The following is a 17,280-nucleotide window of genomic DNA, read 5'->3' as shown; positions in this document are numbered from 1 at the left end:
AGACCCACATGGACATAAACTATTTCATTATATGTGACAGCAAATACCTTGGGCTTTTAAAGTTTCTAACACGTGAGTGTTGGGTGGGCTTCCGGGAAGTGCAATACCAGAGTTGCACACGTTGGACATTGTGCATCTCTTTTACTTTAGGTACAAGTCCCAAAGTCCCAAAGGATGAGGGTGTCTTGGTCATTCGCTTTGAGGTTAGAGATACTATAGGGGCTTAGCATGCCCTGAAGCAGCTGAGCTCAAAAACCACTGTACCAAAAATTAGTGAGAGGACAAAGACAACCTTGTCCTAGGGTGCTAGAAGTCAAGGCCTGCCGTTGTCTTCTTGAACTCAGATGAAAATCGGGTTACTCTACTCACCCCTGCTTTAACCTAATATGAAACAGAAAAAAAGAAGAAAGAAGTCAGCTCTCCTTACAGGATGCGGCGGTACACTGCAGGAACTTTATCCACCCAGGAATTACCAGGACAGGGATCCTGTGCTGTGTTGATTGCCTGCGGAAGACATAGGCACAGGACAGAGAGAACTCTCAGTTCATAATCGCTCCAGGGACAGAGACTTGGTGGGTCTCCTCTCCTCTCTCAAACACGCCTGGAAATGTGAATGCAGCACGCTTGCAGCTGACAGCGTAAAGCCCACTGCTTCTGCATCGGCCCCTTTCATTTACCATGGCTGCGCAGTTCTCCATTTATTTATGTTTTCCACAGGTTCATGCCTTGCTGTAAAAATACCGACTGCTTTCCAGCCTCTCTCAATGAACAAACTGCTTATGAAACCTCCAATAACTGGAAGACACAATCTTCTCATGTGTATGTCATATTCCTGCATCTTCTTTTATCTGAATTTCCAACCCAGTTGTCTCACCTGATGCTCACCTGCTCAGCAATCAGTGGTGTGGTGTCCATGGAACACGTGCTACTTGGTACTTCACTTTTGATGAACAAAAATATGAAGGCGCTGTAAAGAAAATATATTTTAGAGGTATTTACCACACACAGGTTAATATCAAGCTACCTGATTTTTAAGTGAAAACACAACTTAAATCATCAAGTCTGAATGAGATGATGATTATTTCCCGGCTTCCCCTTCAGAAGTCTTGCCATTTCTTCCTCTCATGATTACACAATAAAAGTCTTCTGGTTTTCTAATATAGTAATAGAATGGCAGGTTAGAATATTTGAAGATAGCAGAAATGTCCTTGTTTTTTTTTTCCTAACCAACTATTATGATTTTCTAATAAATGAACTCCTCTGAGCCTTTTTTCACCCAATAAAATATGGGGATAAACTTTCTTTCTAGAACCAGGATAAAAATCCAGTGATGATGTGTACACAGTGATCATCATACCTCTTGAGACATGGTAAAACCTCAAATATGTAAGTAAAGACACAGCCTTAGCTTCCAAATGGATGGGAGAGGGGTTTCTGGGCATGAGAAAGAAAGCAAGACTATCAATGCTAGTCACAAGAACGGGTTAGTTAGAAAGAAGAGTCCTAGCTCAGTAAGGTTGAAGGGGGAAGGTGGCAGTATGGTAAGAGAAATGAGACTTATTTTATACATATGAGCATAAAATCAAATAAATTGTATGGAATTTGGAGTTACCAAGAACTTGGTATAGTGAATCAAACAAAACATTCCATGAGTCTATGAACACTGTCAAAATCATGGAAAACTTAAAAAAAATAATGTTCTACCCAGTGGTACTTCTCTACATCTTCAAGCTGTACAGTTCACCTAGCTTGTAATCCTATATATCATACTTTCAGCAAAACTCCTATGTGTGTGAGAGTATGTGTGTTTACATCTACAGCTGAATTCAGTGAACATTTATTAAACATCTGTATTTGTCAAACAGAATAGTGATGGTGAGAGTGGGAGGGACATACATGGAAAATAATAAATCTTGTCCTTCAGGATCTCACAGATCAAATAAAAGCTGTGCTGGCGAAAGGCCTAAGTTTAAAAGATGGGAGAGGAGGTCATTTTATTTTGGCAGCATCTCCAGTGGTTTTGGCAGCAGTACCAGCTTCAGGTCAGAGGAAAATATTCTAGCAGCACCCACTGAATAGTGGCAGGGTTATGGGCAATGCTGCCCTGCAGTTTTGCTCTATTGGGTCAGCAATACCCCGTATTAAGTCCTCTGCTACTTAAGATACCTAGAGTGGTATTTGATTATACAGATATCATAGAAGGAAATTATAAAGCAGGAATTACCTAACCATTTCTTTAAAGACTACACCGAACATAAGGCCAAACCAGTTATTTTAATTTTAAAAAGAAAAATGTCTTTAAAAAATGCAAATGTAACTACATTCTAAGTTTCTTTTTCCCCCCTTTCTTTTCCTTTTCCTTTTCTTTTTCTTTTTCTTTGTCTTTCTCTTTTTTTTTCTTGTGGTACTTTGGATACAACCCAGGGGCATTCTACCTCTGAGCTATATCTCTGTCTTTTCTATTTTTTATTTTGAAATAGGTTCTCCCTAAGTTGCAGAGGGTCTTGCTAACCAAGTTTCTTACACTGACCATGAAGCTCCAAGCTTATTCAGTGAGTACTCTTCAGAACAAATATTTTTAAGTCAAGTTAAGAAATGACAGATTCCTGAGATTCCTCCCAGTAGATAAACATAGCCAGAGGCCTGATGTCCTGAGGGGCCAAGAGATCACTGTCTTTCCTTGCAGCAGACCCAGCTCCTGTTGGGCAATGACTGTCCAAAGAGGACTCGGGAATCGAACATCAATCGAACTACTGAATGCAATAGTTTGGATCTTAAATGTTCCCCAAAGGCCTGTATGTTAAAGGTTAGGTCCGTAGCGGGTGGTGCCATTTACTATTTGGAGGTGATGGAAGCTACAAGTGGGGCCTAGTTCAGGGAAATCAGGTCATGGGTGCATGCCCTTGATGGGGATTGTGGGCCCTGGCTCTTTCTTCTCTCTGAGCCATGAAATGAGTAGCTTTCCTCCTGCCATGTTCTGTCTTGGGCCCAAATGTAACCAGCCGATCAATCATGGGCTGAAACCTCTAAATCTATCAACCAAAATAAAACTTTCATAAGCTAAGTAACTTAAGTATCTGATGCAGTAACAGGAAGCTGACACAATTATTAATAAAAATAACAAAGTACAATGAAAACTACCTAACATGTAGCCATGACTATGTCTACATGCCTAGCCTTAATCAAGACACAATATATTTTATTTCAGTTAATCCTCAAAATATCTTAGGAGATTGGTTTTGTTATTATCCCCTCCTTATAGATGAAAAAAAAAAAAAAAAAAACAGCTTGGAGAAGTGAAGTGATTTGCCCAAGTCCTACAGGAAGAAGTGGTAGATCAGAAATGACTGATTTGCAATTTTAGAGAATGTACTCTTTTCTAAAGAAAGAAGAAACATTGAGAAAAACTGCTAAATGGACTGTATAAACTTAGCCCTAAATTGCCATTGGGTCAAAACTATGGCATATGTGTCATTACAATTTTTGGGTGTAAAGTAATTGCTTTTGAGAGAGGTATTGAAAGCTGAGATTCTTTGTGAGTTGCAATAAAATACATAAATTGCCTCTAACCAAAAAGTGTCAGGAATCTACTATTTTAGAATAATCTACGTTCTTTCTTTTATAACTATTCTCTAAGGCAACATTTCAATGACAAAGGGATTGCTCCTGAATGTGGCTGGGGAAAAGCCATCATCGCTCTTAGAAGGGAAATGTACTGTTCTTTTCCTGAAGAATAAAATGGTACTAAAACCTGTCTAGGCAGTGCTATTCATTATGTGAAGCACTGATGGGGAGTACAAATGAAGTCTGGAGAGGACAGGAAACCGAATTTAAGGTGACCTAGTTCCTGTTAGAGTTTTATTGACCAAACACCACCATGTAGAGATTCAGTCATTTTCATCCTCATTCATATAGTGCATACGACTGGACATAGGTACACCGCAAAACAAGCATACAAAAGAGGAGGTGTTTTGAGGGAGGGAGAGAGAGAAAGAGAGAGAGAGAAATTGCTCGATTATCTGTCGTGGTTAAGAAGAATGAGTGAGAAGTCATGGAAGTAGAAACTAGAAACAGAGTGATTAGAGTTGTCCCTTCTTATCAGAGGTTTCACTTGCCATGGTTTCACTTAAGTCTGGTTAACTCTAGTTTAAAAACATTAAATGGGAAGTTCCAAAAATAAATAATTTATAAGCTTTAAACTGTACGCTATTCTGAGTAGCATGCTGAAACCTCACGCTGGCCCACTGTGCTGCGCCTGGGGTGTGAGCCGCCCATCATCTGGTGTCTTCCTGTAGAATGTGCTCCCCGCCTATTAGTCACTCGGTTGTTTTCTTAGTTACCAAATGGACTGCCAGGCCTCAGCAGTGCTGCATTTAAGTAGCTCTTATTTCACTTAGTAATGGTCCTGAAGCATAAGAGTAGTTGGCAAATTGGATACACCAAAGAGAAGCTTTAAACTGCTTCCTTTAAGCAACAAGGCTATCTCACCTTTGAAGGGAAAGCCAAACAATTGTGTGCTTAAGCTGCTAAGATTATGGTAGAAACAAATCTTTAATCTGTGAAACTGTCTAGAAGAAAACAGCAACTCATGCTCATTTTGATATCAAACCTCAAATTGCAAAAGTAAGTCCACAGTGGTGGTAAATTCTTAGTTAAGCTGGAAAAGACATTAAATTTCAGTTTCAGGCATCTGCAGGGGAATTTGTAAACGTGTGTCCCTTGAATAAGGAAGGAGACTATAATGAACAGAAAAGGGGTCAATGAGCATTCCAGGGGCATCAGAAGTCAGCACAGCACTTATCTGTATTTGCCTGAGTTTGCCAAACACTTGACTACACAGTGATTCTAATTAATAAGCCATGCATTAGGATTTTCTATGTATTATAGATAGTGGAACTGAGCGTCAATGTAGTTAAATGATGTTCCCAGTGTCGCCGAGACTTTGACAGCTAGAGCCGAGGTTCCTGACCCCAGATCTGGTTACTTTTGTTCCCTAAAACAGATTTGTCATTGCAAATTAAGAATCTGGGAGAAAATCATATAGATTTTATAAAATGAAGGTTTTACAAAATGTGATCACATCAGGATCTTTAAGTAGCACTTTAAATATTTGGAAGGATACATAAATATTGGAAACGGCCGTGTACCTTACGACGGAGAGCCCGGCGCCTGTGTAATTTAGCAGTGGTCTGGATACTTCTTCTGCATCCATCCCAAACCAGCCAAACCTGGAAATTCAGTCACATAAATTAGATGTTGTTGAAAAATTTTACTATTATGTTTAAAGGCATGGGGCCAGATTTCTGGGTTCAAATCCTAGCTTTCATACTTACTAATATTAACTTTGGTCAAATTACTTAAGTGTGCCTCATTTTTCCATGTTAACAATGAGGAAATTATCAAACCTGTCTTATAAATTTGCTATAAACATTAAAATGGATTAGCATATGTTAAAGTAGCTACCTGTGAGTGTCTCTTTTCTATTAAGACTAAAAAAAGAGGAGGAAGAAAGCGTTCAGATGGATAACTGAATACTAGTGAACTAGCTGCAGTTTTGTATATTTTTGGTTTTTATGTTTTGGTGCTGGGGATTGAAACAAGAACCTCATGCATGCTAGGCAAGTGCTCCACCACTGAGCTACACTCCCAATCCTGCATAATATTTGAAACAATTAAAAAATAACATCTTGGTTAAAAGGTGAGAGGAACTCTACATTCTACTCATTTCCCCAAACTTGAGCTTTTTTCTTTTCTTTTCTTTTCTTTTCTTTTTTTTTAGGATCTGGGGATGGAACCCAGGGGTATTCGACCTCAAAGCTACACCCCTTTCCCTATTTTTTATTCTTTATTTTGAAACAGGGTCTCACTAAGTTGTGGAGGGCCTCAATACATAGCTGAGGCTGTCCGCGAACCGCTGTCCTGCAGTCCTCCAGTCTCAGCCTCCCGAATGGAATGCTGGGATTACAATGCACCACCAAGCCCGGCTACTTGAGCTCTTCTTAATGTTCTCTCTCTCTCTCTCTCTCTCTCTCTCTCTCTCTCTCTCTCTCTCTCTCTCTCTCTCTCTCCTCTCTCTCCTCTCTCTCCTCTCTCTCCTCTCTCTCTCTCTCTCTCTCTCTCTCTCTCTCTTTGGTTCTGGAGATGGGACCCTTGGGATTCTACCTGCAAGCTATATCCTTAGCCCTTTTTATTTTTTATTTTGAAACAGACTTGCACTAAGTTGCTGAGGTCCTCCCTCTTTTGCTGAGGCTGTCCTCAAACCTGCGATCCTCCAGCCTCCCAAGTGCTGGGATTACAGGTGCGCACTGCCATGCCGGCCGGGCAGGACTGTTCTACGTGTGTACTGTAGGACAGGGTATCTGCCAGCCCTATGTGGTGTCTGAGTGCTTGAAATGTGATGAGTACAAACTGAGGATCTTAATGTTTAGTTTTATCCATTTTCAACTTGCTTACATTTTAATATGAACAGCATGTGGCTTGTGGCTACTCCATTGCACAAGATAACTCTGTAGCTGAGACTGACATGTTTTCTCTTAAAGGGCCAGAGAATAAGTATTCCAGGCTTGGTGGACTTGCTATTCTCTTGGAACTCCTCTGTCATGCAGTGACCAGCAGCCACAGATAGCTCTTGGATGGATGGGCATGGATGGGCATGGCTGTATATCAATAAAAGTTTACAAAAATGTTTGGGACACTGGACCACAGATTACTGATCCAGCTGGAGAGGAAGGAAATGTACTTTAGAACTGGGATGACTGGACAGAATCCTGGCCCACTAGCTGTGACCTCAGTGACTGAACCTCCTTGAGTCTATGCTCTCTTAATTGCACTTACCTTGCATAATTGTGGAAAGGAGAATGAGGACGACATATTAACACTCCCAGCAAGTTGTCATGTAAGAGGAAGGGAAGAGAAACATCAGTTCCCCTTCTCTCTCCTACTTATTTCTTAGATGTATGTCTTTATAATATTTTAATTTTGTTTTGATTTTTTGCTGTATCTTGATCAAGTGTCTTGATCATTTATTAAGATTTTAAGACAAATAGTAAGTGTGGCATTTTATTTTATTGTATTTTACTTTATTGTGGGTGATGGTACTAGGTTTCTGGAAATCCTTCTACCTTCGGGCTACACTCCCAGACCTGTTTTTTTATACCTTTTATTTTGGAAACAGGGTCTCTTAAGCCAGCGCGGCTGGCTTCAAACCTCCTGTCTACCTCCCAAGTGCGGGGATTATAAGCGTGCACCACCACGCCTGGCTAAATGTTGCATTTAAAAATTTTCTTCATATTTTCTGTCTGTTTTGCCAGCTATACTCTTGACCAGAGTAAGAATCATGTTATTCCCCTTGGCAAGCCCTTAGACCTTGTCTTACATTGAGTATAGATGCGGGGAATGTTAGTTGAACTAGTTTAACGTGTGTTACCTTGAGCTTGCCCAGCCAGTTAAAGCGTTAAATGATCCCCAGATTAGGATTCCAAGGCCTAAACCAATGGTTTTGATAATTGGGACAACAGCAATGTTCCCTGTAGATGCAATGTGCAGAAGAAATGTGTTATTTCCAATACAGAAAATACATTTATAAATTGAAAATGTGTTTATTCTAATATTAACTTGAGTTCATGGGGTCTGGATAACTTAGTACAGTTTCTAATTTTTAAAATAAAATAACTTTTTACCATTAAATTTATGATAATGGCTAAAAAAATAACTTGAGTTAGAAAAAAAATCCCACAAAGAAAGATGCTGAATTAGCTTGTTGTCCAACTGTACAGATGGTCTTGATCCTTAACACAGGAATATTTAATAGCTCTTTGTAGAATGAATAGTACCCATCTGCTTGGGTTCAAATTGGAGCCAACCACTGGAGAGACAAGTCTTTGACCCCAATGTAGCCCCAGAGTTTCTTTCACTCTTATCAATTTGGTTTCTAGATATTCATATTCATTGACTTGTGCTTTTGAGGGTCGCCCAGGACCAAATCCATTATCATCTCTTGACAGTTCTTAACCCCTCATCAGCCTGGCCTCAGTCCTGCAGACTCCTCTTAAAAGGCTTCCTTGGAATTTCCAAGATGTCTTCATCTATCTCCTGATTCTTTTTCTAACTCTCTCTTTAACTCTTTCTCTGGCTATTCTTTCTCATAATACTCCTGGATCTTCATGCCTCCTAAAGATTTCTCCTTGAATACACTCCTCCTCTTCCTATATTCATCCCTGGGTCCCTGACCTAATTTCATAATTTCAGTTGTCAACCAGAGGCTCCCAGCACTATTGCTCTAGCTTGGACCTACTTGAGATGAACCCATCATTTTCCCTTTCAAACATGTTCTGCCCCACATTTCTTCATGTGTCACACCACCACTACCTCCTAATCACCCACAGTAAAGTGCCTGGACCATCAGTTCCCCCCTTTCCTGTGCTCCAAATCCATCAGATGCTTTGACCTATAGAATCCACATCTACAGCATTTCTCAAACCAGCCCTTCCCTTGCTGACTCCCAGTAGAACTTGGCTAACACTGCCATAATTATAAAGATCTGCAGAATGGAAAGATGCTTGTTCTGCTCTTCTCTCCCCATTACAGACATAGTAAACAATCCCACGAAGGAGGCATAGTAATGTAAATTCTAGCAGAAATTTAAAGGTTAACTCTTTTGTCTCCAACTCACAAACTTCACTAAGTCATTCCATCCCTCAAAATTTCAAATTTAGTGGGTAACCAATATGTTTTTACCATTTTAAAATTTATTTGTGTGTAACAAAACTATATCTCTAAAGATCCTTGATACTTGAAATGCTCATTGTTCAAAAGAAACAGCGCACCAGTGGTGATATTATTTTGAGAAGAGAATGATTCCTGATTGGCCAAGCAAAGGTATTGAATTCTAGCTATATAACTGCAGGTATTGATAAGGTAACAAGGGTTAATTTTTGTGTTACTTTCCTGTCAACCTATACTCTTGAAATGATGACCTGTGTTTGTCTCCTTTTAAGTCCTAAAAAATGAGATTTGTAAAAATTAGTGTTTAATAAATATTCTCTGATAAAAATGCTAAAGAAAGACCAGAGCATATAAGATATGTTATGCCTTAAAATACTATAATAATTTTCTTTCAGAAACTTATGAAGGAATCATAAAAAGGAAAAATTTAGGAAGTACTCCAAAAATATGTACTGAGCATCTGAAAGGATAAAAGTAAATAGCTAATTTTTATTATCTATGCCTAAGGATTATTCAGAATTACTGTTTGTACTATGTTTTCCTATTGTAAATGAGAGTAGTTTTGATCATTATATTAAATGACCCCATAACGTGTTGTATCCTACCTGTTGCCCAAATGCAGCCCCCAAGCATGGCGAAAGGCCAAAACTTAGGGCAATGTAATACCAGGTTTACCACCAAGGCCACCAACCAAATGGCAGCACAAAGAACCCACTGGAGGAACATTCCTGGAAAAAAAGAACTCGGTATTAGTGGTTTGAATTGCCTTGGGTAAACTCTTTCTTGGGAGTACCAATAAGATACTGTTATAGGGGTGGCTGCAACTTAAATGCTTGTACATCAGGCACTTGGCACATTTTATTCTCACAAGCACTCTGCATCATAATTTACCCTAATGCAAGGAGAAAAAGAACCTGAGATGAAACACCTTGTCTAAATAGCTAGTAGTTCATAGAAATTGATTTTAACCTCATGCAATCTGACTCTAAAACCTGTTTATAAGCTGGGCATGGTGGCGCACACTTTTAATCCCAGCGCTGGGGGAGGCTGAGACAGAAGGATCACACAGGTTCGAAGCCAGCCTCAGCTACTTAGTGAGGCTCTCAGCAACTTAGACCCTGTCTCCAAATAAAGTATAAAAATAGGTCTGGGAGTGTAGCCCGGAGGTAGAAAAACCTCTGGGTTCCACCCCCAGTACCACAAAATAAATAAATAAATAAATAAATAAATAAAACCTGTTTACAGTGATTTTGCTTAACATTCTTTTATTTTTTATACCTATTAGAAAAATCAAATTTTTCTTTTCTAAAAACTTTTTAGAAATTGAACTCAGAGACTGCCTCTTAGGTATATGCCCAGCGCTCTTTATTTTATTTTATTTATTTTATTTTATTTTATGATAGGTCTTGCTAAGTCGCCTCCTGCTGGCCTCAAACTTAGGATCCTCCTGCCTCAACCTCCTGAGTCATTGTCCAGACGAGTGCTACTACACACCACTCAAATTAAGAATTCTCAGAGAGTTTTGGCAAGGTCGCATCTATATTTACATTCAGACGCTACACTCAGTGACCTCCCTCATAAAAAAAGGCACCAAGAACCTCAGGACAGCACAGCAGTGATGTATAGCTTTAGGGGCTCTTTATGCCAACTCTGAGATAAAAAATAAAATCATTTATGGTCACAAACTGGCCCCAGATAGAGTTTAATGACACAATGTACTAGAAATTAGAAACCCGAGAACTGGGCTTCTTGGTTGGGGCTACTTTACTCTGTGCTCTAAGTTGCTACTCGCCCGTTACCTGAAATCACCTGAGGACAGTAGGTGCGCCTGCGCTCCCTGAGGCTTCCGCGCCATCGAGGACGGGAGATCAGACAGATGAGGAAGTGGACGTTGAAGGAGGTACTGAGGCCGCTACAGCTCAACCATCACTTTAGACTGAACGTTTCTGCCTTCTACTCACTCACGGTAGAAGAGAGAGAGAGGGAGAGGGAGAGGGAGAGGGAGAGGGAGTGGAGTGGCTGCTAACCTCTAAGACAGCAAAGTGAGAGCACAAAGAGGGAAAGAAACTTCGTTTTACAGTCTTCATTTTATAAGGAAGACACTGAAAACAGAGGAGCTGCAATTTGCCCAGGGCTAGGGAGAGGCTCTGGGTTCAATTTCCAAGCAAAATAAAATAAAAAGTCTTGCCCAGGATCACAAAGGTAATTGTGAAAGACCTAAAAGCCAGGTCCTCAGCCTCTTTTCATTTTTTAAAAATAGTTTCCATTCCTGTTTTAAGTACAAAGGGAAAGAGATAGAAGGCTCTTAAGGAAAAAGATACGCAATCCTACTTGTCCAAGCAGTAAGAAGAGAAAATAAATTAAAGAGCTTAAAAAAAAGGTGACCAGAAAGTTACTCCCATTCATCCTAATATCTCCAGTTCCCTCTTCTGGCTTTTTTTCTAGGACATAAGAGTTGATAGTTTTATTTATGATTTCATAGGTTTTATTTTGTCTGGAACAAAGTATGAAAGTATATTGAGAAAGGAGTGTGTTTAGAGGACTTTTTAATCTGTCACATTTCTTTTTTTGTTTTATTATTTTTTTAATTTTCATGTGGATCATACTGAAAATGGCACACATTCAGACAGTGCTTGAGCGTTTGGTGCCCTTCTCCAACCTGCTCTCCCTCCGCCCCAACAATGAGTGTCCAGGCTGACCACATTAACATTCATACTTTGACACATACTCGAATGCAGCTCCTCCATTAATCAACCTCAGCCTTCTTCCTCTTTTAGCCTTTCTGGCTTTGCTGAGGTTTCCCCTCCATCATCTGGAGTCCCTCTGGTATTCCTAATACTCCCTAGTTTGGGGATATTAGAGAAAACATATGTCCTTTCTCTTTCTGTGCTTGGCTGATCTCACTCAACATAATGTTCTCCAGGTCTTTCCATCTTCTTGCAAAAGACAGCCTTTTCAACAAATGGTGCTGGGAGAACTGGCTATCCATTTGTAGAAAGATGGAACTAAATCCTTACCTCTCACGATGCACAGTAATCAACTCAATGTAGATCAAAGACTTAGAAATTAGACCAGAGACTGTGAAGTTATTAGAGGAGGGCATAGACTCAACACTCCAACATACAGGCACAGGCGGTAACTTTCTCAAAAAGAGCTCCAAATCTCAGGGAATTAAAGGAAGAATTAGCAAGTGGGAAGGCATGAAATTAAAGTTTCTGCTCATCAAAGGAAACCATCAACAACCTAAAGAGAAAGCATACAGAATGGGAGAATATCTTTACCAGCCACCATTCTGAGAGAGGGCTAATATCCAGAATATACAAAGAGCTCAAAAGACTCTACACTAGCAAAACAAACAACCCAATCAAGAAATGGGCAACTGAATTGAATAGACACTTCACAGAAGAAGAGATACAAATGGCCAATAGATACATTAAAAATGTTCAACATCATTAGCCATCAGGGAGATGCAAATCAAAATTACGCTGAGATTCCTGGCTTCGATATGGCGGGCATATAGATAAAAATGTCTCTTGCTTTTCCTTCTTTAAAATTCACATAATCATCAATTTTATGGCAGTAGTGGTGGTATTGGTAGTGTGTATGTGTGTGTGTGTGTGTGTGTGTGTGTGTGTGTGTGTGTTGTACTGGGGATTGAATCCAGGAACATTCTACCTCTGAGCTATATCCCCAGCCCTATTTTATGTTTAGTTTTGAAACAGCATCTCGCTAAGTTACTGTGTTCTGGCCTTGAACCTGCTTTCTTCCTGTCTCAGCCTCCCAAACACTGGGATTACAGGTGCACCACCATGCAGTTTTAATATGATATATGCATTCCTAAGAATCCCTGCAAACTATCCCAAACTATGGAAACTATGCAACAAAACCACTGAGCTCATAGGGAGAACAGGGTCTGGGAAAAGAACACTGAAAAACTTCAACAATATATTAAAAAGGCAGTAACTTAGTAAAAATAATAGTTCAGCTTTTATTGTTATAGTGGTGGTTTGTTTTATACTAGGGATTGAATCTAGGGGCATTCTACCTTTGAGTGACACCCTCAGACTATTTTATTTTTTGAAACAGGGTCCTGTTATGTTGCTGAGGCTGGCCTCAAACCCGTGATCATTGTGTTTCAACCTGAAGTGTAGTTTAAACTAGTTACGTATGTATATGCTGCAAATAAGTATGGCACTTAGTACCAATAGTACAATTTTAACTGGTTAAGTGCATAAGTGCTGCAATAACTATGGCACTTTAATCAGAAAATTTGGGGAAGTTTGATCACAGAAGCAAGCAATGTAAGGGCTGTAGCGCGTGGGCTAGCAGGAAGTTGGTGATGGGGTCCTGACATCAGAGGTGTGCGGGGTGGCGCGCGGCACAGGCGGCACGCTGGGGAAGCTTGCTGGTATTTGAAGGTTGTATGACTGTGTGCACACGTGTGTACACTTTGTGTATTGCTACACGTCTTTATTTATCTAGGTGCAGCTTTCTGTGTTCACCTAGTGTTTTCTCAGGGACAAAAGTTGCATGTGAGCAAGCACAAATTCACGTTATACTCAACATTGCTCTCTGATATATCAGTTGTGTTGGAAATTCGTATTTAAAAAAAACCAATTGATTTTCTTTCATTTAGCCTACAACCAAAGAGCTTTCCTGATAGTACCAACCCAAGCTTTAGTATGAGACAGAATCTTAAGGGTCATCTGATGCTAACTAACAGATAAATTAACGCGGGTATTGTTAAGTGATTAATAAAAGTTTATTTATATAGCTATGCTTTTTTGGAAAAAAAGACACTGAAAAAGACAGATAAAAATAATTTTAGGTAAATAATGAGGGAAAATTATTACCATCACCAGTATCATATTTTTTGAGTGGCACAAAGTTTGAACCATAGAGAAGTATGGCCACGGAGGAGGAGAGGTAACCAATGGGCAAGTCCGTTCCATTACTGCTCATGGTTGCAGTAGGGCCAGCAAGAGGGCTTGTTCACTTAGGCTTGGTGTATGTTTCAAGAGTCTCTGAAATAAAAGAAATCAAAATGAAACAATTGAGAAAGGATGAATCTGTGAACAAATTGTGATTAATACAGCAAATTGTGATTTAATAAATTTAATAAATTAATAAACAAATTGTGATTAATTTTTGATCTGTCGATCAAAAATGCACCAAGAAGCCAGGCATGGTGGTGCATGCCAGTAATCCCAGTGTTTGGGAGTCTGAGACAGGAGGACTGAAGATTTGAGGCCAGCCTCAGCAACTAGCGAGACCCTCTTTCAAAATAAAAAATAAAATAGGGCTGGGGGTGTAGCCTAGAGGAATAAGGCCTCTGGTTTTAATCCCTAGTATAAAAATAATTCATTACTATATGATGTTTGTGTTATTGGTATATTGTTTTTTTGTGTGACACTCAGGATTGAACGCAGGGCCATTCTACCTCTGAACTAAACCTCCAGCCCTATTTAATTTCTTATTTTGAAGTAACGTCTCACTAAGTTGAACAGGCCTTGCTAAGTGGCTGAGGCTGGCTGAAAATTTGTCATCCTCCTGTCTCAGCTTCCTAAGTACTGGGATTATAAAGGGTGTGCCACCAAACCCAGGACACCATATAATATTTGATCAAAAGTACGTTAGGATTCCTTCTTGAAGATGGTTAGGATATTATGCAATTGTATTTTATGGTCACACTCCAAGTTTATTCATTCATTTTTTCATTTTTCTAAGAAATATTTTTATTACTGAAAATTTTAAAATAGCAGCTTATTCTTCAGAGCTTGAAAATCAAACTTCTCCCAAGATCTGGCTCCAATTTTTATTATGTTATAAAACTTCTATGTAGACAAACTAGTATAATGAAAATATATCTGGACCTGGACACTCTTTACTTCAATTGGTTGATGTGAAAATCACATGAGAAAGCACCTGTGAAGACCTTCATGTCTACTGAGAGCTTTGCAGAAAGAATTTGTGTTCTATTTCAGACAAGAGCCTCAGGGCACATTTAGGGTGTGGTGTTCTGCCTTCTTCAGAATCCCATAGAGGGAATGGCATTTTTCCTCTCATTAGTAGTACACTCAGAATAGATATTAGTTTAAATAGTTTATGGATCTCAGTGGAATTATAGCTAAGTAGCGGAGCATGGACTTATCATATGGGAGACTCTGGGTTCAAACCTCAGCACCAAAAATGAATAGTTCATGAATCTTTACATTATTATGAGCTTTAAAAAATGATCAGGTGGAAGCAGAGCGTGGTAGCACACACTTGTAATCCCAGCATTCTGGAGGCTGAGACTGGGGGATCGTGGTTCATGGACAGCCTCAGCTACTTAACGAGGCCTTTTCTGCAACTTAGTGAGACCCTGTTTCAAGATAAAGAATAAAAAATAGGGTAGGGGGTGTAGCTCGGAGGTTGAATGCCCCTGGGTTCCATCCCCAGACCAGAAAAAAAAAAAAAAAAAAAAGATCAGGTAGAAAAAATGCTTCTAGAATCTTGTGAAGTCCAACATCAGCAGTATTGTGGCCCACAGCATTACTGGCCAGCAGGAAAACATGAGGTGACTCCTTATCTACCTGCGTTGTACAATCTGAGGTACTTACTGGCCACACAGACAATTACATTTTCATGAGAATTAATTAAATCAGTGTAAAAGAACCAAATAAAAGTCCAGTCCCTCAGCCATGCTAGCTATACTTCAAGGGCTTTGCAGCAACTTGCGGGCAGTGGCTCCCACACTGGCCCCTGCAGATGATAGAACTTTTCCATCACTGCAGAAAGTTCTATGAGACAATACAGCTTTGCCTAGTAATAAGTTCTGGTTAACCTATGAAAAAGAGAACCCAAAATACAAGTAATCAAAAACCAGACACTTCATAACATTTGGAAAAGGTCACTGAACACAATTCACCTTTTCAGTTACACAGCTACATAAGAAAACACACATACACGCATACACGCACAACTTTACAGTCTTTCCATAATACTATTTTGGATTTGTATTTTGTTTACTGACTCTTTAAAATGACCTTCTGGAATAGAATTCAGGATAATTAAGTCTTTTCCTTCCAGATTTAATGTTACAGTGATAACTCCTTTTGGATATGTGATGAATAGGTGTACACCTTTCCTTGTTATTTTACAATGATAAATATTTGAAGATCCATATATTTATTTTTATTTGACATTATATTTGACATCTTATTTGACATTTTAGACAACTTAACTGAAAACAGGAATACTTTCAAAACAGCGCAATTACGTAAGAAAAACACCTATAAGAAAAACACCTACTAGTTCAGCCACTATGGAGATCTGTGTGGAGATTCCTAAGAAAGGTGGGAATAGATCCACCATATGATCCAGCTATACCACTCCTGGGTATCTTTCCAAAGGGGTTGAATTCAGAGAAATACAGCAACATATGCATACCTATGTTCATAGCAGCACAATTTGTAATAGCCAAAATATGGAACCAACCCAGATCACCATCAACAGATGAATGGATAGCAAAACTGTGGGAAATACACACAATGGAATTCTATTCAGCCATAAAGAAGAACAAAATTATATCATTTGCAAGAAGATGGAAAGCCCTGGAGAACATTATGTTAAGTGAGATCAGCCAAGCACAGAAGGAGAAGGTACATATGTTTCCTCTAATATGCCCAAACTAGGAAACACAGAGGATACCAGTGGGACTCCAGATAATGGAGGGAAAATCAGCAAAGTTTGAATGGAAAGATAGGAGAGGAGGAAGGCTGATCTTGATTAATGAGGGTCTACATCTGAACATGTGTAAAATTATGAATATGACATGGTTAACCTGGACAACCATTAGTGGGAGGGGGGAAGGGAAAACGGGGGCTGGGGGGAGAGGGTACCAAATATAGTTTAAATGTATACTATTTATGTTCAATAAAAAATGTTAAAATAAAAAAATTAAAAAATTAAAAAATTAAAAAATAAAGATTAAAAGCTAATTTAAAAAAAAGAAAAAGAAAAACACCTAGATTGTGTATACTTTCTTAAAAACAAAAACAAATACACACTGCTGGTAAGAAAACATATTCCATGGGGATGTAGCTGGGGAAGAAGCGCGAAAGCACATTTAAACCGACATGGTAACACTATTCAATAAAATTAGTAGTTGCACAGGTCGGCTCTAGGAGTTTAGGACCTACAGTGGCTTGAATGGACTAGCTCAAGGGTCAGCTAGGCAAGGCTCTTATCTCTGATAAGATATCCAGAGAAAGGCCAGGGGCACAAGAGGTATGCTATGCGGAAGAGCTAGCACAGGACTAAATAGGTAGGATTAGATGTTAGCTTACACCATTTGATCCAGCAATACCACTTCTGAGTATCTACCCAAAAGAAAGGAAACAAAACTACCAAACTAATGCAGGTGTATCTATGTTCATAGATGCACAATTCACCATAGCCAAACTATGGAACCAGCCAAGATGTCCATCAACAGATGAATGGATTACAAAACTGTGGGATATGCACACAATGGAATTTTACTTAGCCATTAAAAACAACAACAACAACAACAAC

General features: G+C 39.3%; 1 protein-coding gene across 1 annotated transcript in view; it reads right to left on the bottom strand.

Moving 5' to 3' along the window:
• Positions 1-13,686, bottom strand: part of TMEM144 (transmembrane protein 144) — a gene marked incomplete at both ends in the record, with an annotated part of 45,280 nt that extends 31,594 nt beyond the window's left edge. The window contains 6 exons of the mRNA XM_080697512.1: positions 428-504; positions 886-967; positions 5,148-5,228; positions 7,427-7,526; positions 9,330-9,452; positions 13,578-13,686. Coding sequence (XP_080553638.1) covers positions 428-504; positions 886-967; positions 5,148-5,228; positions 7,427-7,526; positions 9,330-9,452; positions 13,578-13,686 — 572 coding nt within the window. The remainder of the gene's footprint in view (positions 1-427; positions 505-885; positions 968-5,147; positions 5,229-7,426; positions 7,527-9,329; positions 9,453-13,577) is intronic.
• Between the last annotated feature and the right edge of the window lie 3,594 nt (positions 13,687-17,280).

Source organism: Muscardinus avellanarius, assembly GCF_963383645.1.
Source record: "Muscardinus avellanarius genome assembly, chromosome: 6".
NCBI lineage: Eukaryota > Metazoa > Chordata > Mammalia > Rodentia > Gliridae > Muscardinus > Muscardinus avellanarius.
The sequence above is the reverse complement of the archived record's forward strand: the minus strand, read 5'-3'. Positions and strand labels throughout refer to the sequence as shown.